At 41.9% G+C, this 23193-nt stretch overlaps 1 protein-coding gene across 4 annotated transcripts in view; it reads left to right on the top strand.

The window, feature by feature from the left end:
• PHKB (phosphorylase kinase regulatory subunit beta) overlaps positions 1 to 23193 on the top strand; it is a 3137540-nt gene that overhangs the window by 2105351 nt on the left and 1008996 nt on the right. For all 4 annotated transcript variants that reach the window (XM_044081953.1, XM_044081952.1, XM_044081950.1 and 1 more), the window contains one exon: positions 2591 to 2648. In XM_044081953.1, coding sequence (XP_043937888.1) covers positions 2591 to 2648 — 58 coding nt within the window. The remainder of the gene's footprint in view (positions 1 to 2590; positions 2649 to 23193) is intronic.

Below are 23193 nucleotides of genomic sequence, written 5' to 3'. Positions count from 1 at the left end.
AGCTACTTTTTTTAAATCATTAAATAAGTCAACATTTCCAAATATGCTTAACTTGAAACAAACCATTTTAAGTTCAGCTCTGTATAACATTTGTGGCAAACCTATTTTTATCTACCCTGAATTAAACCCAAGTTCAAACATTACCTGCATTACATTGTCTTCACAGTCTGTTATCACATTTGTCCCCAGTATTTCAAGAATAACACTATGTGGTTGCAGTCTCGATTTACTGTGTCATACATCATTTGTTGCCGTTTGTTAGTGCCATCAGTATCTTGTTAATGCCTTGTTAATTACATTAATTCTACCTTTTCATCTAAGTGTTCTCCTTATTTGCCATTGCATACTGTTATTGCAAGTTGTATACCATTTACGGTGTGACGTTTTTCACTGTCAGTATCATTGTTGAAAAGGATCTTTGTCCCAGCTGACTACCGTTTATCAAATGCATGTATAAACCAATAAGTTTAAGCAAAGAAAAGAAAACATTATATGGAAATGTCAAACTTTTCCATCTTGCAGGGGCCACTGCAGCCTGTGGAGAGAAGTATCAGAGTCCACAGACCCTTCGATTGTGCACAATCCCAGCTTTTCACATCTCTACCTAGACATTCCTGAAGCATTGATTTGGTGCACCTAAAGCGAAACAGGCCTGCTTCTTCTGATGTACATTTCCTGTTCGAAAGGAAAAATAATGCAACGTGTTACTCTGCCATTCCTTGCTAGACCTGCTGTAGCAGGCTGTGTATTAGTTTGTGTGGCATAGCTTTATTGTTTGAACACCTCAGCTTGTGCACATTTCATCTTCTGTTTATCTAAACTCCTTCTGGGGTTTATAGTAACAGACTTCAGTAAGCAAAATGATAAATGATGCAGTATTGTAATAATGTAAAAAGAAAGCTGATGTGAGTCTTGCTGTAGTACTTTATAATCGTGCAGAATAATAGATTCGGTAGAGAAGCTAAAATTGTGTTGTTTTGAAATGAAAACAACTGCAGTGCAATCATAAAATCATTCAGAAGATAACTAAGGCTGTAAACTGGGAAGATTGAAGACTGCGCAGAGCAGTCTTTAAGTGTTGCTTGTAAGAAGTAGATTAACTCAGACTGCCAGTAATTAGATTTACAATTTATTCACAAACAAATGGACAGATGGCCTTCATCTGCCGATGTAGTTTGTGTTTTCACTTATTTAAATCTTTTGATGCTGAAATAATGGAAAATGCTAGACAGCATCATTCGTGTTGTGTTTGTAGCTGCTAACTAACGATTTACATCGTTCGTGGACCTGTAATACAGATATAAATGATGTGGTGTCTTTACTCAAGCAGAGATTAATCTGCAGGCTATATTTTCCCAAATTAACAAATAACAGTAAAATGAAAGTCCTGGGTGATGGTGGGTGTGGCCATCCGAGTTTGTCACCACACTCCTATGCAAGGAGCTTCACTTCTGCACACCTTATTTAATATATCCTACCATAAGACTGCACAACCTCCCCATGGGTTACCATGTTTCACGGAAGAGGTACATCACTTAGTCATAGTTCGAGGAAGCATATAGTTGGCAGTGTAAGAGAATAATGGCAGTATTACACGGAATGTAGTTATAGGGCTAAAAGATTCAGAACAAATGGAGGGGCTGTTTAAGACAGGAGATTGCTGTCTCATTACGAGGCAGGCTCTAGGCTAGGTTATCAGAAAATATTATACAGTAGAGCATGCTGTGTCTGATGCACTGCTTGGTTATTATTAGTCATGACCACAGTTAAGGAGATATATTCTTTGTGAAGACTCCCCTCTTTTACCTGTATTGTCTTTTGAGGTCATGATGACATGATGAGGAACACAAAGCTTACTGTCTCCATAAAACCCCTGCTGCATAGCCTAAAGTAATGGGTCCCTTACTCTGACCCAGGTAATATGATTTTAGCTAGTGAATGGGGTGCTGGACCATTTAACAAGGAAGAGATGGGATTTAAGAGCTTATATTTACTCCCCCATCTGGGGGAGGTGTCTGGGATGGAACACATGCCTTAACATACGTTCACAGTTGAACTGTTGATGTAGAATATGATCATGTGGGTATTCTGCTGTAAAGGGGTGGGGGGGAGGCGTGACTTTGTTTGAATCACATGCAGAGGTGTGAATGATTGCACAATGAACCTATTGCAGAATGTCCCTTTAGATGTCATGGTCGTGGGTGGTATGATTAGGGCATAGCAAAATATCCCGATATATGCCATTGTGATGGCTCTTGTGATTATTTTTCAGTCGAACCTCCCACAGGGACAACACAATCATCCGGTGCATGAAAGGCCCAGATAGTTCACAAAAGGTTGATATCAGACAGTTAACAGAGACAAAAAAAATAGACCATCTGCATTAAGCTCCTGTTACCTGCTGAAACGTTACAAAAGGGTAGGCTGAAAGCTAGAGACAAAGCTTTTTTTTTACATACTGTGTGTTGCAGTTCTGTGCGTGTATTAGTATTTGTATTTGTGGGGGGAGAGGAGGTAAAGATTGGTAAAGAACTTGTTGAATTTTAGTTTTTTTTCTGCTAACATGGTGTGTTCTTTCTGTTTCTTTAAGTTATTTGATGGCATTGAATGTGAATTCCCATTGTTTTCCATCTTCATGATAATCGATGGTAAGTAATATTTACCTTTTTATACAGCACTGTAATTTTAATAGCCTGTAGTTATTGAATCTTGAGTATTGAAGCATGTTTGAATTCTTATAATACTCCTGTCTACTTAATAAATATTGTTTTCATCAATATCCTTGTTCTGTTAGACACCTACCCCACCACACAGTTGTTTTCCTTTTAATCTGTTTATCTTTAGATACTTTATTCCATTAATCTCAGGTGTTTTGTAGGGGGGCAGTGCCCTTTGCCCTCTGACACACATTTATTCTAGCATCTATTTAATTATTAAGCTAGCTTATTGGGTGGATGCTATTTTACGTGTTATACCAAAAGCCTTATGTTGTTTTTGTGATCAGAACTTTTAAAAATGTTTCTACAGGTTTATCTCATTCAACAAGACTTCAGTATATAGAACTTTATCTGCCACCATGTGACACGGTCCTCAGTTTATTTTTGGGTTACTGGTTGAATATCTGTTTGTCTGCACAACCTTGTATCAGTGTTGTCATCACTGTTACATATGGAATGATGATTCTGTCCCATTCATTTTGAGTCCATCATCTTATCAGTTATTTGTCTTATGTAATGTAGAGCTTGGTGATGTGTCATATTTTTCAGGGAAGACACTACTCTGACAATGTTGTACATTGTATAAAAAGTGCTAACCTCCCTTCTGGACTTCAAAAACTAGACATGATGGGGGCTAGTTATCTCAGAGGATGCTGATTACTGAGGCGCATCCCACAAGGTAGAAGGCTAACAGTAGAGTGTGTGTACCTCAACACATGTTTGAGTTTTTCTGGCAATGCTGTCCAGGCTGTTTGTGGTACAGGTCCATACTGGTTTAGTGCGTTACCTCATTTATGTTGTGTAACTGTATGCTCTTCACATTGCACACCACTGCAGTAGCCTTGGCTATATGGGTTACATCCTGCCAAGGATATAACAGCTGACCAGCTTCCAAAGCTTCAGAGCACCTTGCACACGCCCAGTCAAGCAGCTTGAGCTGAGTTGACTAAAAGACAAGTTTGGGCATGAAGCCCTCCAGAGCATTAATGCTGCCAAAGAGTATGCTCCTGTGAGGCTTTTGAGGATCAGCAGTCAGCTTGTGCTTTTCTTTGCTGGGCAGATAAGTTCAGTTTGGGGAAAAAAACAATTACATTTTCTTAAATTTTGTTGATGCCTTACTACTCTCCCTTTCAGGAAAGCTATTTTAAAGCTAAGAGGGTTGTTATTCAATGGACTGCCTCATGACTGTGACATTCTTTTAAATAGAGCACTGTTTTGTTTTCATTAGTTTTAAAGTAGTATATACTAACAAAATTTATTTGTGTGAAGAAATTGTTTATTTTTCCATTGTTTCCATTGTGTTTTCAAGTGCTTTTTACTTCGCTTTTCTGCCAAAAAAGTAATGTTTGTGGACTGGTAGTTTCACCAGCATTTGTAGCTTGTCTTCCTCAGGGAAAGTGGCTCCATTTTTGACTTGACCATGGAACAGTATGCCGGTCCCGCAGTCGGTTCTTCTTCCAACCACAAAAAGAAAAAGATAAGCCAACAGCCTTTGCCACCACAGCAGGCCAGCAGTTTGCCTCAGTTGCAGGTGGGTGTCTGTGCTGTGGCCATTTGTTGTACCTTAGACTACTCATCTTTTACCCCAGATCTCTCTGATGTAGCACCTACAGTCACTATGGACAGGTGGTCAGCCATGCCCTCTGTGGCTGTAGGTGTCCCCCTCAATGAACAAGGGAGAGCCACCGTTGTCGGTCCTGGGAGAGGGAACTGGGATGATTTCCCTATTGTGCCCATCCCTGGGGTAGCAATTAGTAACACAGTTGGCCCCATTTTCCTGTAAAAAAAAAAATAGAACACCAAACATGTATCTAGTCTTCCTCAAATTTCTTTGAATAGGGGTAGTTTACTGGAATGGGCTCATGGTTTAATTTAGGTTTTGATTCTTCTTGTAAAGTAGTTTCTGGTAGAATAAAGAAGGATTCTACTCTTCCTGAAGAGATTCAGCACTCTGAATCTGAACAAGAAGATGCAGGGATGGATTCAGGATTTTGCCTTCAGATTTCTGATTCAGACTCAGAGAAGAGGTCAGTTTCTCATTCTTCCTGTGGAGGGTTCTCTTTCTCTGAGGTTATTGCTAGAATGTGCTATTGTTTTCATTGGGAGAACACTGAGGTTTCTCAGTCCATCAGAAAATACTGTGAGTTGTTACAGAAGGATTTTTCAGAACCTTCACCCATTCCTCATGTCATGTCTGCTTTAGAGGATATGTGTGTGTTACTGCCTGCAATTTTCCTGATAGTCACCTAGCTGTCCCTAAAAAGGCAGCTAGGATGTATAAAGTTCCCCAGTCTTTTAAGTTTCTGTACACTATTTCCCAAACTTGACCAGCAGCTATAGCTTGATTCCTAAGAACTTAGTTAATTCCAATCCTACTCTTTGGGATAAGGATGGAAAATTATTGATTGATATGAGAAAAAAAGTATATACTTATGTAACTTTTATTTTCAGACCATTGATTTGTCATGCTCATATAAAGTTTGTTCTAACAAGTTGTGAAAGTATGAGGCATGTTTTATCTACAGCTTTAACACATTCGATTTTTCTGTTGCACAGGTCACTACTCATTGTTTGCAGTTTGTGTGTATGACTTTTGATACTTCTTCCAGGACTATGGCCACCAGTACAATTTTAAGGAGGTTTGCTTGGCTGCATTCTCAGAATTTCCAGATGATGTAAAAAATGAGATTTTAAATACTGTCTTGGATGGAGTGTTTTGGCCTCTCAGCTGCAGAGGTGATTAGGAAGTGTGATGAAAGGGTCAAGCTGATGCAGGGAATCTGTAAGATTGTTCAGCCCGTTGTCTAAGAAACTGTATTTCGCTTCATCCAGTTTTTATAAAAAACTGAATAAACAGGCTTAACAGAATTCAGGTAAACAGACATTTAAGAAGAAATGGCAAGTGGAGGGGGTGTCTAAAAAGAAGTCTCAGACCTTCCAAAGCCAAGGACAATTCATCATGTGCAAATGACTATTCAAGAGACTTTTTGACCCCTCCCACCCTGGCCACTTTTCTTTTCAAGAAAGTCTGAATCTCTATTTTCTCTGTGGCAGCTGGTGAGGGGTCATTCCTCATCCTGTAGATCAGAATCTTTTGTTTTCACCTTTTCTTCATCACATGCAATCCCAAGAAGGGGTAGAACCAGTTCCTCTTTCTCAGGTGGGTAACGGTTTTTATTCAAGGATGTCCCTAGTACCAGAGAAAGAAAATGTTTGAAGACCAGTTCTTGATCTTTTTTTTCCTAAACTTGTTTGTGATAGTGCCCAAATTCAAAATGTCACTTCACAACCTGTTGTAAAGTCTTCCTATTTCAAGTTTCCTGGTAACACTAGACTTAAATGCTTATTATCACATCCCCACTCGTCCAGACTTAAGATGTTTCTTAAGGTTTTGTGTGTCTGGATCACATTATCAGTTCTCTGCATTACCCTTTGGACTATCCACTGCGCCAAAAGTGTTCACAAAGTGTCTAGCTCTAATTATAGCTCATTGCAGGCTACAGGGTATCCACATTTTTCCATAGTTAGATGGCTTGCTTATCTTTGCAGAACATCTTTCAAGATGATTGCCTGGATGATAGGGTGTTAATTTCTTTTAGACACCAGTTTTCTGTGTGTGTGTGTGTGTGCAGCAGGTACTAACGGAGACAAGGAATGTCTGCTACTAGAAAATCACATATTATCAAATGGAAAAGGTTTTCTAGTTGGTGCCAACAGCATAACCTTCACGCATTCATGGCTATTTGTTCTCTGGTTTTACAATATTTGTGTGATCTCTTGAGTGAGAGATCTCGTGCACAAACTGCTTGTCACATTCACTGTTTTTACTAGACGTTTTAAAAATGTCATAAAAGGAAGTGGGGAGTGAAGAACCACTGCCTTATTCCTCATGATAATGAACAAGGAAAAATTCCTCCAAATATCCTAACCTGGGCCCAAGGCCCTCAAATTTCAACAGCACTCTTTTGAACCTGACCCCAGCAAATGCCATCAAACAGTAAAGGTAATTTAAGTCTGTTTAAGACTTTTTGTTAGCATTTATACTTAATGCCAGCAAATAACATTTCTGTTGCAAGGACTACTTCATTACTAACAACTGTTTCTTGATGCGAAAGTCTGTTTAAGACCTTTTCTTAGCATTTATACTCAATGCCAGCAAATAACTTTTCTGTTGCAAGGACTACTTCATTACTAACAACTGTTTCTTGATGCTGTCCAGAGTTAATGCTTCTGAACAAAACCACACTGGCCTCCACATATCAATCTTGAAAGATAAACGGGCCACCATAGAGGCTAATGTAGATGCAGAACACTTGCAGTCATTGTTCAGGATTGAAATAGGATGGTATAGGTGAGATCAAGCTGAAGTCCTTGCCTTTGTTTAAGAGAACAACCACCAGCACATTTGCCCTAGAAGTTGGAGACACCAGTCCCACATTACTATGACCATGATGGTCACTGTTATGTGAAGGAGGGGAAAAAAAATCCTGTGTGGTTTCAGAAGTAATCCATCAGGCCTATCCACATGTTCTCAACCATTTTCTTTATCATCCCCTTAAACTTTTCTCATTTATTTGCTGGAACCATCAGACTTTCCCACTTGTCATGAGTAACAGAGTGAAACCCAAGTCTGTCTAGGGGAGAAAAAGATAGGTCTTGTTACTCAGTCCTGGCCCCCTGTGGATCCTCGCTATATGTACCATAGCTGTCAACTGTCCCAGATTCTGCCTCATATTTTTGATCTGTCCTTCATAATTTTTTTTTTTTTTAACAAATCATCAAAAATATTACAGTCAGTCAGTAGTGCTACACATTAGAGTTTCATAGTTCTTAGTGTTTGTAGAATGCACAACCATGTGAAACCTGTTTTTTAACTTTTTAAGTGAATTAGAGGAATACTTAAATATAGTCACTGAGTTTGGGTCTTTCACCCTCATTATTTTTGGGTTTGTGCAGAATATTTGCGCAAAGAAGGTGAGAGGTGTAATATTTCACAGACTCGCCCATTGTTTCACTTGGATCTCCTAGCAGCCTTCTTCCTCTGCCTCCTGAGTCCTGTTTGACTACCTCTCAGCTCACCTCTGCTGGAGTTAAGCTATAAGACTTTTAGTTGTAGGAGGTAGATCACAATGTTGTCCTGCAAAGCTCTACACACAAAATGTGTGCAATTATATGAATTGGTGTGTGTTATCCGTCTAAATCAAATCCATCAAGTCATGAGCTCATGTCACTTGTAATGTTTGCAGATGTAGCAGCCAGTCTCGTGTCATATTAACAATTTTTCCCTGAGTCTGCTTCATTGTGTCACTGCATGTCATAAAGTGGCATCTGAGAGTATCCTTTTGTAACATCTCATTGCTTATGGAACTTTTCTGTCCCTACAGGATAATTCGGGAAAATCTGAGGAAGTACCTCTTCCAGTAAATACTGTAACTGAGGAAAACAAAAACAACACACAAAAAAATGCTTTTTGCTAGAGAGCTGCAATCCCCCCCCCCAAATGTTGTAGCTCCAGTATGCAAACAAAGCAGAACGTAGAACTTTAATACAAATAGTCTAGTCCAGTCTCAGTAACACCCTGCAATATTCCCTGTACTAAAAGTAAAAGAAGCAAACACATTGCTTTCAATAGCACAAAGAATTGAGCAATGCAATCTCATAACTGTTCAACATTAGAGGAACTCAAGTTTTCTGCATTTGTATGAGCAAGATTCTGTTAAAGTGACATCACTTAAACTGCAAGCTTCCTGAACAGTAGTACATATTAAGTCACCTCAAACATTAGCATTCCCTATCCTCACCAGTAAAAGTACAGATTAACAGAGCATAATCAGGCAAACTTGTCATTACCTAAGTTACTGGGACTCCACAAACCTCTCAATTCTTAAACTAATCCTGAGGACTGCAGAGTAAATATGAAATCTAACTGGTAACGGTTGGTTCTACTTGTTGCTCAACATGGCCATTCTGGCTACAGTACTTTTTAACATACTTGCCAGCTGGGGTCAGAAGGATCTTCCCAGGGAGATAAGTATTGTCCTCAGAATCAGACTGGGTTCCATTCTTTACCTGTTTATACTGTATCCACTGTACACTGATCTCTACTAAGCAAGAGAGGTTTTAGTTCCTGTATGAGCATTTTCATAGGAATATAAAGAGTAATTGTACTAAACAGCTGATGTCTGTACATAAGCTTCAGCATGGCATACCACTCTCTGTGGTCAGTTTTCATGTTTATTACCTGCAGGTCAGCTTCCAGACTGACATCAGTGTATGTAGAGGCAGTCCTCTTGTCTGTCACAGGAAAAGGAAGCATCCCAACTAAATCCCTGGACTACTGGCGTGTGCTTCTGCAGGGTTAGGGGTGTCTGTTGTATACGTATGAGCTGCAGTCTGAGATGCTTAACACACCTCAGTGTGCTGCATTTTTATCTGTCTCAGGATCCCATTAAGGTTCCAAGACAAAATTTTAAGGAGCCCATCTGCTCTCTTTAAACTGCACCCTCCACTGTAACTTCCCACATGGCTCTCATGTCAGGAGTAAGGTTCCAAGACAAAATTTTAAGGAGCCCATCTGCTCTCTTTAAACTACACCCTCCACTGTAACTTCCTACATGGCTCTCATGACAACTTTCTAACACTTCAGCATCAACTCCCGTTTTCCCAGTTCTAGACTTGTTTTTAGAAACAGATCAGTTACTTGTCCCAGGACTGGATTTCACAGTGATACACTGTACAAAGGAATAACTTGTCAGTAAGAGCTTTGCAGTCTTTTTTCAATCAGTTCCTACATTTCAGTATGTCCCCCTAGTTCATTTGAATGAGTTATGGGTGTACTAACTGCATATTCTTGCCACACAAGTTATTCAAGTGATACAAATAATGATTCTAAGATGTTCATTGATTTCTGTTAAGCCACCCTCTCATACTGGAATATTGCAGTTTTTGTTTGAGTCATTTATGAAACAGTTTAACACCTAAATTCCACCTGTTTATGGACGATTTTGAGTTTGCTCACATAGTTATTTTCTCCTAGCCCTGTAAAAGGTAATTTATTATGGACATTGTCACTTCAAAGCTGGTGGTAGAGATAGCTTCCTGATGTGATCAGCATTTAATGTATTTTATTCTAGAGCTTTCTGTAAAAAGATGTCACTGTTGTGTGCTCTAACATCTCAGTTTGTGCTTTGTTATGGTACCTAATCTATTCTCACTGTTGGCCTTAAATAAAGCTTGGAATACATTCATTTGGGGTAAATGGTCAAGTCGTAAAATAAGACTGTGATACATATCCTCTCTAGATTTGCACTTTATATTTGCGTTGAGAGTATATCCAGTATTTTAATTGTGCCAGTATTTATGAGCATTAGCTCATTTAGAAACCTTGTGATTACAGTAGTTCTGGATGGCGGATGGTACATCAGTGGAAAATCTGTCACATGATGTAGGTCAGATTTAGACTAGAAGAGCAGCCAGCTGGTGTGGTGTGGAGGAGTGAAGCCCTGTCTAAGGCCCCTGGTAGCCTGAGTACAGCTAGTGGCTCTGGTGCTTGATGGAGCTGGCAAGGAGAATGAGGGTGCCCATTCTAGGTGGAGGTGCTAACAACAGGAGTTCATAACATTCTGCTATGGGGAGGCTGCACTGAGTACCAAGCCACTGCGTGGCCATAGCTTTCATTTAGCAAGTTTACAGGGGCACGTGTTTACACAGGGGAAAATGTACTGGCCTCTATGGTGATGTAGGCCTCACATTTCTCTGGCTAGGGGTGGAACTAAGATACCTGGAAGTCCCTTCAGAGCTAGGATGCTGGCAAGGGATTAAGGAACCCTCATGGCTGCCTGAAATGATGGTCCCCCTGGACTTCTCTGATCATTATTGTTTTGGGGATGACCAATGCCATGAGAGAATTAATCGGATCAGGTCCGTTTGGGGTTGCTTGATAACTGACAGCTGTGGAGGGAAGAGTGACAAAAAGACCTAAAAAAAGACTTCGACTGGAAGACCATGATAAATGCTGTCATTTTAAGGTCTAACCTAAGCAGGTAGTATTTCTGTCCAGTAATGTCTTTACTGAGACAGATCATGTTGCTCAACTGTATAGAACTGTGGACAGATATTAAATTTAATTGTCTTTCTATGTGTACATCATTTTGTACATGAAAAATTGCAAATGTGTCTACTTTTAGGCTGGAGACTGTAAATGCAGCTTGTAGTGGAGCTTTGAAATTTGTTGAAGTTAAACACATGCAAGATGGAGGCCTGAGCTGTGCATGCCACTTGGAAGTGACTTTGTCTGCCTTACCACTTTCATCTTACAGGTTTATGGTAGGAGTTCATGTCAAAATGAAGCATCTTGTCATTATCCTCAGTGAGTGGCTGACACTGAGGGACCAATTTTCAACTGCTGTACTGCCATTAAATAATATTTCCATTGGAAGACTGTTGCAAGAGTTATGTATTCATACCTTCTGATATCTTCCAGTTCCATTTACACTGTGCTTCGGCAGATGTTCATCATGTTTCACTGTTGCAGTCATTACTCTTGGGTTATCCTGCTGGCAGGCTTCCCTCAGTCGGCCAGAATTCCAAAGTCTAGGTCCAGCGTCGGTGGCTGTCGCCTCTTCCCTGACATCAGTGCACCAGGGGTATAAAAGATGCAGCAGACACCATTTTCTTCAGTCTTTCTTGCCGCGCGGTGCCCGAAGCAAAAGCAGTTCGCAAGTGCCGGTCGGCCGACTCCTGCGATTTTCAGATCCGAATTTCAGAACTGAAGTCTTCATTAAAGCTAAGTACCCCATTGGGGAAACTTTTTTCTTGCTCCAGACCGATGTCAGAAAAAGTTAACAATTGTATTTCTTGTGGGAAGCAAATACCTCATAAGGATTTTCACTCTTACTGTATTCCTTGCCTAGGCCCTGATCACAGCGTTGCTAGCTGTCTGTTTTGTGCTAGATTTAACCAACGCACTATCAAGCGTCGGTTCAATTTTGCATTTCATTACTTTGGCCGAAGATTTAATTATGTAATGCCGTCGGACCAGCTGACAACCAGAGTTTACAAAAAACGCAAGGACAAGGATAGGCATCCGAGGTCCAAAACGGACGACGAAGCCTCTACTAGGCCAGTCGCCGGTTCTCAGTGAGGCTCTTTCACAGCCCCTGGCGCCCACTACCTCAGAGCCACAGGCCGCTGCCAACTCCCACGTGGAGCCGACTGGGCCTCTGGATACTCAAGGTATTGGACACTCGGAAATCATACCCTCAGATGGGTCCGGAGCCGCTGAGCAGGCATTGGCTTCTGAGGGTGCCTTCAGACCTACACAACTATATATTAAGCCATCTTCAGTTTCAAAGACAAAGACTAAAGCAGCTCTAAAGACAAAGAAACAAGTACAGCATTCTCCTAGTCAGACTTCCATGCCTAAAAAGCAGATGCTCAAAATGGCCGAAGACCTAATTACTTTGATCAGGGGCTTCCATCCCCCTCCTGATAAAAGGCCTAGGCAAGAGACAGAGTATGATTCTTCTGATCAGGTATCTATTTCCTCTGATTCTTCTTCTGAACAGGATTACTCCATGCTTCTTTATGAGGATTCTGATGCTGAAGAATCCATTCCTTCAGCCTCTCCTCCTGAGGATTATTCTTTTGGGGAAACCCTGCATACTAATAGGGAGCATTTCCACTGGGAGAGCCAAGATTATTCTGAATCTAAGAAAAGGCTCAGAGACTTTCTGCTTTTTCCTCAGCACAGACCCCTTGCTATTCCACCTGTTCTAGAAATTGTAGATGATGTATTTTCAGAGTCCTGCCTGTCCCCTGACTCTTTACCCCCTGCACCTGCTAAGCCAGACAGATACTACAGGGTCGCGGATTCTCATAAATGCCTATATAAAAACCCTGCTGCTGACCCAGAAACTATATCTCAGGGTCCCAAGGGGGTTAAAACTTCCACTGCAAAAAACCCTGTCCTCTCTGATAGGGATTCTAGGGCTCTAGACAGATGTGGGAAAAAAGTCTAAACTTCTGCTACCCTGGCTGTAAGGGCTTTAAATTGTCAGTTTCATATGCTTAAATATCAGCAATATTTAATGTTACTGCTTAAACAGATAATGTTGACAAATACTGAATGTTCAGAGAACAAGGAATTTCAGGATTTATTGCATGTAGCTGAACAAGTGGGAAAGCATATTTTGCAATGTGGTTATGATTCACTGGAGGCATCTTGCAGGGCCGCTGTTACTGGTTCTGTTATTAGAAGGCATGCTTGGTTAAAGGAACAGAATCTGCCTGATCATGTTAAAGCACAATTATTAGATGCACCATTACAGCATGATACTTTGTTAGGTACTAAAGCAGAAGAGGTGTTGAAAAAAAATGGAGGATAAAGCAAAATCCATGCAGTCAAGGATTTTTTACAGGTACAGCCACCCAGGTTTAGCAGGAACTGGCCTTCTAAAAATTGATCCTTTCCAGTGTCAGACAGACCACAAAGAGGCAGATACAGGCGTCCCAGAGGCAGATCTCAGCCCCAAGGCTCATACAGGCCTAAACAATGGGGTGCTCCTCCATCTGTCTTTGCACACAGTGCAGACCGGAGAAGTTGACCGCAACTGAGCTACAAAATATAAGTATCTTGATTTTTTTTTGATTATTTTTACAGATTACTGTTTTTTACAATTTAATATATATATAAAGCACTTTGTCTATTCAGTATCTTCACAAATCCTTATCTGTTTAAAAACTTTCATTTGTCTCTCTAGTGCTTGCTGTCTGTAGGCTATTGTGTAAACTGAAACATTTCCTCTGTGTAATTATCTCTTGGCTAGTGGGGGCTGGTTCTTTTGTGTTCTTGTAAAAAAAAAAAAAAGTTGTTGTTCTGGTTTTTAAGCCCTAACTTGGGTTTCTATCTTTGCACACAGTGCAGACTGGAGAAGTTGTTGACCGCAACTGAGCTACAAAATATAAGTATCTTGATTTTTTTTGATTATTTTTACAGATTACTGTTTTTACAATTTAATATATATAAAGCACTTTGTATATTCAGTATCTTCACAAATCCTTATCTGTTTAAAAACTTTCATTTGTCTCTCTAGTGCTTGCTGTGTATGTAGGCTGTTATACTTGGTGGCTTTGCAGTTGCCCGCCCCTACTGTGACACACTTCCCAGTCTAGTGTCATTAGCTCATTCTGCTTAATACAGAGAGAACATTTGATAAGGCCTTCTGTTCCTCCTTTTTCCCTTTCAAAAAGTAAAACAAAACTTTTTTTTTTCTCTTTCGCCTGAACCTTCTTGTGTTCTGACTGTCCTTCTCAAACATTTTGGAAATGTACAGTATATTTCAGAGCATTTGTTATAACTGTATTTGCTATAACTGATTTAAGTATTTTTTTCTGGCTTTTTATTATTTACTGCTTAGCGACTGCATTTTAGCCTGTTTATACAGCTCTGCATTCTATTTAAACTGTTTTTGTGTTGATTAACTGTTTTGCACTTTTAATAAGTTATTTGTTGCTTAATTTTACCTGTAGGCTAACACACTCAAGTGCGCTAGCCGTTTAAAAGCATTTATAGCATTTACTGTCTGTTTTTCCTCTGTTTTCTGCACAAAAGAAAAAAAAAAAATCTTGTTTTCCTGCCTTACTGAACTAGAATAGTCCAGTCTTCAGAGTTTGCTGATCTCTGGGCTTTGTCTTGGTTCCTGTGCTATTCCATATCCTTATTTGGATAAAAGGAAGCGTCTTTGTTCACCAGTGGGAGTGGGGAGCACTGAGCGGCCTATTTGTCCCTAGAGGAGTGGTTCCAGCCAGAAACTTGTAGTCTATTGGCCATTTTGGGTCAATTCCTAGCTCTTTTCAGCCCCCTGTAATAAAGCCCGCTTTAGCGCGCTTTTTCGCTTGTATTCAACTCAGTGTCCTGCAGAGTTCTACAAGCAGCAGAGAGCAAAAGAGTGACTTTTTCCTGATTTATGTATTTTTTTCTGGCTTTTTGATTATTTACTGCTTAGCGACTGCATTTTCGCCTGTTTAAACAGCTCTGCATTCTATTTAAACTGTTTTTGTGTTGATTAACTGTTTTGCACTTTTAAAAAAGTTATTTGTTGCTTAATTTTACCTGTAGGCTAACACACTCAAGTGCGCTAGCCGTTTAAAAACATTTATAGTCTGTTTTTCCTCTGTTTTCTGCAAAAAAAAAAAAATCTTGTTTTCCCGCCTTACTGAACTAGAATAGTCCAGTCTTCAGAGTTTGCTGATCTCTGGGCTTTGGCTTGGTTCCTGTGCTATTCCATATCCTTATTTGGATAAAGGGAAGCTTCTTTGTTCACCAGTGGGAGTGGGGAGCACTGAGCAGCCTATTTGTCCCTAGAGCAGTGGTTCCAGCCAGAAACTTGTAGTCTATTGGCCATTTTGGGTCAATTCCTAGCTCTTTTCAACCCCCTGCTATGAAGCCTGCTTTAGCGCGCTTTTGCGTGATTTAGCGCGGAGTTGCCCATAGAGCACCATCGGGCAGCGCCGGTTAAACAAGGTTAAACTATTTCTGGCTCCGTAAAGTCTGCTCTTCAATTTTTCCCTTAGAACTTCTCTACTTGCAATCTAAACCGTCTATTCTCTATCTCAAAAGCTCAGCACTTCCCCTAAAGCATTTTTATATAGGTAAAGTACTTATATACTAAACAAAGTACTACATTAGCCTAGAATCCCCTTGAGTACCCATTTCCCTATAGGTCCCTTCTGACTCAGTTACACAGCAAACTTTTTCACTTTTTCTAGCATGTCGAAGGGTCAGTTGCTAGCGTCCTCTCCTGTTCAGCAGGTGAATCTGGGCATCTTGAGGCAATGTTACAATTGCCTCATGTACACAGACAACCCACTCCTTCTCCCACAAAACACAAATACATGTGAGAGATGCAACTATATAGCCAAACTGGAGGCTGAGCTCTCTCAACTCAGGACTGGCAAGACCAGACAGGAGGAGAAGGAAACCACGCACACCACAAACCCAGTTTCACATAGAACTATCACAACTGCAAAACAAACACATAAACACACAAAGACATACTCGGAGGCACTGATCAAAAATCTACCAAAACTACAGAGGCCTCCAAAGCAGACACCCAAGCAACTGCCACCTCAAGGCATAAGACATGCAACACATAGTTCTCAAAGTCAGTGTGCTAAACAGTCACAGCCCTTAAGGCCAAACACAATGCCAGACACACTTGTTATAGGTGACTCCATAGTCTGACAAACTGACGTCCCACTCACCAGACTGAACAAGGAAAAGATCACAGTAAGCTGCCTGTCAGGCGCTAGAATCCGCCACATAACACAAGCACTCAGGTCACTCCACAGCAAGTACAAGTATGACTCAGTCATTGTCCATGCCGGTGTGAACGACCTGAGACGTACCTCCCTGGACTACATGAAAAGAGACATAGAGGAGCTCTCAGATTATGTACCCAGGCCGGTATGACCCTGACCCTGAGCAGTATCCTACCCTCACCAAGAATGATGCCACAATACAGAGACAAAATGATCAGCTTTAATAATTGGCTTAATTACTGGTGTCATTATAAGGGGATCCAATGTCTGTCTGCCTGGGATGACATGCTTGACAAGCCACGCTGCTTCGCAAGGGACGGCTTGCACCTGTCACCCCTGGGCTTCCGGATATTGGCAAAGGCTCTTGCCACCCCCATAGTGACTTTTTTAGGCAAGGCTCAAATGATAAACTTACCACCCTAGAAAACAAAAATGGAGAAAAACTAAGGGTAATATTGCTCAATGCCAGAAGTCTAAACCTCAAGATGCACGCCCTCGAAGCCCTCCTCAGTATGGAGAACATCGATGTCTGTGCTGTGACTGAAACCTGGTTCAAGGCTCCTGAGAGCACCCCAGCACTATCAGGTTATACCTCATATCATGCGTTCCGGCCCCAAAATCTGGACCGAACCACGAAAGGAGGGGGAGTATCCATATTCATAAAGGATACCCACACCTCCAGGTTAGTGGCAACGCACGAAGCATCGGAGACCATCCAGGTGCAATTAACCATAGGTAAAACTGCCCTACAGTTTGTAGCATGCTACAGACCACCTTCTCAAACTCAGGAAACCCACACAGCTTTCCTGAAGACACTGGAGAGTATGAATGTCTCTCCAAACACCATCATATTGGGTGACTTCAACTACCCAAACATAGACTGGGAACATTACTCAAGCCCCAACACCCTAGCCCAAAGGTTCCTGGAGTTCATAAACTTAAATGCTATGGAACAACTAGTCACCATTCCCACAAGAGGAGAAAATATACTAGACCTGATCATCACAAACATGGGGACAAAATGCTCCACACGAAGTATATCCCTCATTGGTGAGATCAGACCATAAATTAATCTCATTGGAGATCCACATCCGCCCCACCCCAGCCAAATAGACCACAGTGAACAACTTCTCAAAAGCAAACTTCACACTTCTTAAGACTGGAGTGGTATCCTTCAAGGGCCCCGAGCCAGTGGAAACCACAACCCACGCTGCTGAAACCCTTACAAATGCCTTCTACGAGCACCTCCAGGAATGTATGGATCAAGCAATCCCTAATAAAATCAAGACCCTTTCCACCAAAGGCAGGCGCCCGGTCTGGTGGACCCCAGCCATAAACAAACTCTACAACAAGAGGAGAAAGCTACTACATGACAGAGCAAAATCCCTAAAAGGGAAGGCATCTCTGATCAATACTAGCAAAAAACTACGATCACTCATAAAATCATCCAAGACCAACTTTGGGAGAAAAATCGCTAATGACACAAAAGACAATCATAAGGCCTTCTTTAGCTATGTTAGAAACCTGGGTGGAAACTCCCAGATATGCTCAGAATTAGTCCAAAATGATAAAAAAATCACTGAACCCACAGACATTGCCAACATACTGGCAGACAGGTACAGTGCAAATTTCTCCCCTCCCTCCCACCCAAAAGGAGAAATATCTATCCCACCAGAGTCTAGCCTCCCAAACATCTCAGATGCCCAGGTGAGAGCTGCTCTCTCTAAAGCAAAAAACACAGCATCAATGGGACTGGACGGTGTCCCCGGCTGTGTGCTACACGAACTCAATGAGGAACTAAACCCACACATAAGGCTGCTGTTTAATCTTAGCCTTACTACAGGATCGTGCCAAAGAATGGCATACGGCAACTGTGGTCCCACTCCACAAAGGCGGTGCTTCTACGGACCCTGGAAATTACCACCCCATAAGCTTGACGAGCCTTGTCTGCAAAGCTATGGAGAGGATCATAATGGAACTCATAAATAAAGACATTGGGGACCTACAGACACTGGATCCTACCCAATTTGGCTTTGTCAAGGGCAGATCCTGCCTCTTGAACTTGGTCGACTTTTTCGAAACAGTCACTAAGGCCATTGATGAGGGTAAGGCAGTTCACACAGCCTACCTTGACCTAGCAAAAGCGTTCAACACAGTACCCCACTCGGGCATCATAGAAAAGCTCATCGGCTTAGATGTAAACCCATATGTCACAAGATGGGTTGCAAACTGGCTCAAGGACAGAACACACAGGGTTAGAGTTGCTGGTGCCATGTCAGACTCTAAGCCGGTCATGAGCGGTGTCCCACAGGGCTCAGTCCTGGGCCCCCTCTTGTTCGGCATTTGTTTTTCTGAAGTGCAGGCAAACATAGGGGGATTGTGGCTGACAAAATTTGCAGATGACTGCAAACTGGGCACCATAATTGACACTCCATCAGGCACAGACATCCTCCAGAGAGGTCTCATAGAAATGGATAACTGGTGCCAGAGTCATGGCCTTAAGCTAAATGCCAAAAATGTATAGTCATACCCTTTGGGAAAAACAAGGTAACCCCTAATTACCAGATAGGTGGTAATCCATTAAACACGGAAGATGTTATCAGGGACCTGGGGATCCAAGTTGACAGTAACCTCTCTTTTGACACTCACATTGCCAAAGTGGTTAGGAAGACCTTCTACATTGCCCACCTGATCATGAAGGGATTCACATCCAGATCAGGAGAGGTCATTGTACCCCTGTACTCTTCACTTATCAGACCAATAATTGAGTACAATGCCCCATTCGGAATGTACCTTACCCGACACCTGCAGCAGTTGGAAAGACCCCAAAAGTTCCTCACCAAAAGGATAAAGGGGCTCAAACATATGTCATACGATGCCCGACTGAAGAAACTCCAGCTCTATTCAGTCGCATACCGTCTGCTCAGAGGTGATCTGTGCCTGACATACAAGGCCATGTCCAACCCGGAATTAATGGACATGCTCCACCTCAAAAAATCCAAATCCACCAGAGCCACGAGAGCAAGAGACTTAAACCTCAACACGGATATAAATAGGACATGCTGGAGGGACAGAGACTCCCTACACTATGGAACAGAATCCCAGTCCATGTGAGGCAGAGCCCCTCACTGACTCTGTTCAAGAGAAATCTTGACGAGTGGATGGGAGATCGTAGGTTTACCCCGGGAATCATCTCCGTGTCACTGCTGGACAGAGGCACAGCAAACTAATGGGTATAGTATTCTCATCCTAAGGGGTGGTGAAAGCTACACACACTCTGGCTAGGCTTATAAATGCCCTAGGGCAGATAGCCTAGTATGAACCTATGAACCTAAGACAAATCACAACCATACAGGAAACAGTCCCAATGACTTTACTCTACCAGTTCCAAGCAGTTTTCTTTTGACAGCCCCCTTAGGGGGAAAACTAGCACTTTTTTCATAAAATTGGCAAATGGTTATCCAAGACAAATGGGTCCTGAACATAGTGTCCGAAGGCTACAGGTTCCATTTTCGCACTCTACCTAGGTCAAAGGGCATGCCAGACCTGCCACACAATCAATGGGCAGAGGCACAAAAGCAAATTACAGCCCTCATGGACATGAGGGCCATTCAGCACGTAACACCACAAGAGCAGGGTCAAGGATTTTACTCCAGACTTTTCCTAGTACCCAGGAAGGACAAAACCTGTAGACCAATACTGGACCTGTCTATACTAAATACATTTCTGGAAGTTCCAAAATTCAGGATGTTAACTCTACAGCAGCTACTATCCATGCTGGGCAAGAGGGCTTGGCTCGTAACTTTGGACTTAAAAGAGGCATACCTGCATGTCCCAATCAGACAATCTTGCAGAAGATACCTCAGATTCATAGCTGGCTCAATGCATTACCAATTCTCTGCACTGCCCTTTGGCTTATCTACTGCTCCCAGGGTATTCACAAAATGCCTGGCACCAGCAATTGCGTTTTGCAGACAAAAAGGAATTCAAATATATACCTACTTGGACGACTGCCTAATTCAAGCAGAGAACAAAGACACTCTTCTAAAGCATCTGGCATTTGTAAAAAGATTACTGATTGGCCCAGGGTACACAGTAAATGAAAAGAAATCAAAACTAGTGCCCCCTCAAGAGATAATATTCCTGGTTGCAAGCTTAAATACAACTGTCCAGATGGCTTATCTCATGCCAGACAAGCAAAAGCAGCTGACTACTTACTTCACGGAATTGGCAACAAAAACCCACTTATCTGCAAGGAATATCCTGCAGGCCTTGGGTTTCATGGCTTCCTGCATTCTACTAATTCCATATGCCAGACTGCATATGAGGAAACTACAGTGGTATCTGAAAAGTGTTTGGACTCAACATTGCCACAGCCTGGAGACAGTAATTGCACTCATTCCCTGCCTACAACAGGAGTTTCGATGGTGGGCAGAAGCCTGTCACCACAACAAGGGTCTGCCATTCAGTTTGCCCACAGCCAGACAGACACTGACAACGGATGCATCAGATTATACCTGGGGGGCCCATATGGCAGGAAAATGTATTCAGAGCACATGGCCTGCAAGTCAAATGCATCTTCACATCAATCAAAAAGAGATGCTAGCTGTTCAAAATGCCCTGACAGCTTTCAAGGACCTGCTTCATCCAGGACAGTTACTGATAAAGACAGACAACACTACGGTCATGTGGTACATAAACAAGCAGGGAGGTACACATTTCTACCCCCTCTGCAGACAAGCAATGACCTTATGGGACACAGCATTGGCTTTTCAAGTTCACCTGCAAGCACAATTCCTGCCAGGAAAAACAAATACTCTGGCAAACAAACAAAGCAGAAACCTCATGGATCCCCACGAATGGAAACTGGATCCACAAGTCTTCAGCATGATAATAAGGAAATGGGGATGCCCAGACATAGATCTATTTTCCTCCCCTCACAACTGTCAATTGCAGAGATTTTGCACAAGGATTTATCACAAGCAAGCATGGAAAGTGGACGTCCTATCATTCAGCTGGAAAAATCTAACAGTATATGCTTTTCCCCCACTGCCTGTCCTTCCCAGAGTACTCCTAAAGGTCAGACAAGAGAAGCCAAAAATGATACTGATTGCACCAGACTGGCCACGCCAGCACTGGGTACCCAATCCTAAAGATATTGCCTCAAACTTCTCACTTGCTGACCCAACAAAACAATCAGATCCTGCACAGCCAACTCAGAACCTTAAATCTTGGCAGCATGGCGGATAATGTAGCCATTCAGAACACTTTTCTTTCAAAAGCTGTTATGTTATCTTGGAGGACAGAAGGCCCAGTACCAGAAAATCTTATGCAGAAAAATGGAAGAGATTCTGTGCTTGGAACCAGGAACAAGGCATTGACACGTCTGTACCAAATATACCTCAGATTTTACAATACCTAACTGAGATGCTGAACAACAAAGGCCTTTCTTTCTCATCAATTAAGATTCATGCCTCTGCCATTTCAGCCCATTACAATACAGAGCCACCTATCTTTTTCATCCTTTAATAAGGCAGTACTTCAGAGCGGCCAAAAACATTAGGCCTCCAAGGAGAGCACCAATTCCGGCCTGGGACCTCAATTATATTTTGGAAAAACTCACACTGCCTCCTTTCGAGCCAGCATCAACAGCAGATATAAAATTCTTATCTTGGAAAACAGCTCTGCTCCTAGCAATAACCTCTGCAAAGTGAGTCTCGGAGTTACAAGCACTCATGGCTTTGGAACCTTTCATCATTTTTCATCCAGACAGGGTTTCTCTGAGGACAAACCCTACATTTATGCCTAAGGTGGTGTCCAGTGTGGCCCTCAACCAAACCATTCACTTGCCTACCTTTTACCCAAATCCACAGAACAAGGGTGAGAAAATTCTGCATTCTTTGGGCATACACAGGCAGTTACGCTTCTACTTGGACAGAACTAAAGCTTTCAGAAAGACTGAGCAACTTTTAGTGTCATATGCTGCAGGATCACAAGGAAAGGCTATCTCAAAACAGACTATTTTTAAATGGATAGGCAATTGCATCTGTTTCTGCTATTTTCAACATGGCAAATCAGTGCCTAAGGGCATTAGGCCTCATTCCACCAGAGCAGCAGCCACTTCAGCAGCCTTCCTCAGAGGAGTACCAACCAAAGATATCTTAGAGGCTGCAACTTGGAGTTCAGTGCACACCTTTACACAGCACTACCACTTGCCTCTCTACTCTAAGTCCAGAGCAGGCTTTGCCACTGCAGTTCTGCAGGGCTTCATAGCCTCTCCTAATCCTATTTAGCCCAGCCACCCATCCTCAGCTTTGGGATTCTACCCAAGAGTAATGACTGCAACAGTGAAACACGTTGAACATAGTACAGTTGTGTACCTACCATAAATGTAGATGTTTGAGTGTATTCACTATTGCAGTCCAGGTTACCCACCCACCATCCCCCTTCTCTTTGCTGGGACTTATCTGCACTTCTCTGTCCTATACAACCTTTTTGGTGTATTTGCTTGTAGATGAAGGAAATGTTATTTTTGTGCATGCATTTCTTATTGACATATTTTTCAGCCTACCAATTTGGGGCACCTGACATCTGGGGCAAGAAAAACAGAAGAAAATGGCGTCGGTTGCATCTTTTATACCCCTGGTGCACTGACGTCAGGGAAGAGGCAACAGCAACCGATGCCGGACCTAGACTTTGGAATTCTGGCTGACTGAGGGTAGCCTGCCAGCAGGATAACCCAAGAGTAATGACTGCAACAGTGAATTCACTCGAACATCTACATTTATGGTAGGTACACAACTGTACTTTGCTGTGCCCTTCATCTTAGGCTTCATGAGAATGAAATCAATCTGCTATAGCTTGATAAAGGTTGGTATTGTGGTTATTCAACAGAAAATATCACTATGATCACATTACCACTCATACTGCAATGGTTTTGCCTGTCTGTTTCAGATATTTTTTCAAAATCTTGGTTGGGTTTTTTGTCAGTAGCTTACTTTGGGATCTCCTGTCTAAAGGATTTGATTTGTTTCTTATAGATCCGCTACAAGTCATCAAAACTAATTCCCTCATATAACAGTTCCCCAGTAAACACTGTTCTTTTCCAACATCTCAAGCACACATAAGCTTAAAACACACACATACTGAACCTAAT

This window comes from Protopterus annectens, chromosome 8.part1 (assembly GCF_019279795.1).
Source record: "Protopterus annectens isolate FY-2018-M chromosome 8.part1, PAN1.0, whole genome shotgun sequence".
NCBI classification, from domain to species: domain Eukaryota; kingdom Metazoa; phylum Chordata; order Ceratodontiformes; family Protopteridae; genus Protopterus; species Protopterus annectens.
Note: the sequence above shows the minus strand (reverse complement) of the source record. Positions and strands in the feature narration are given on the sequence as shown.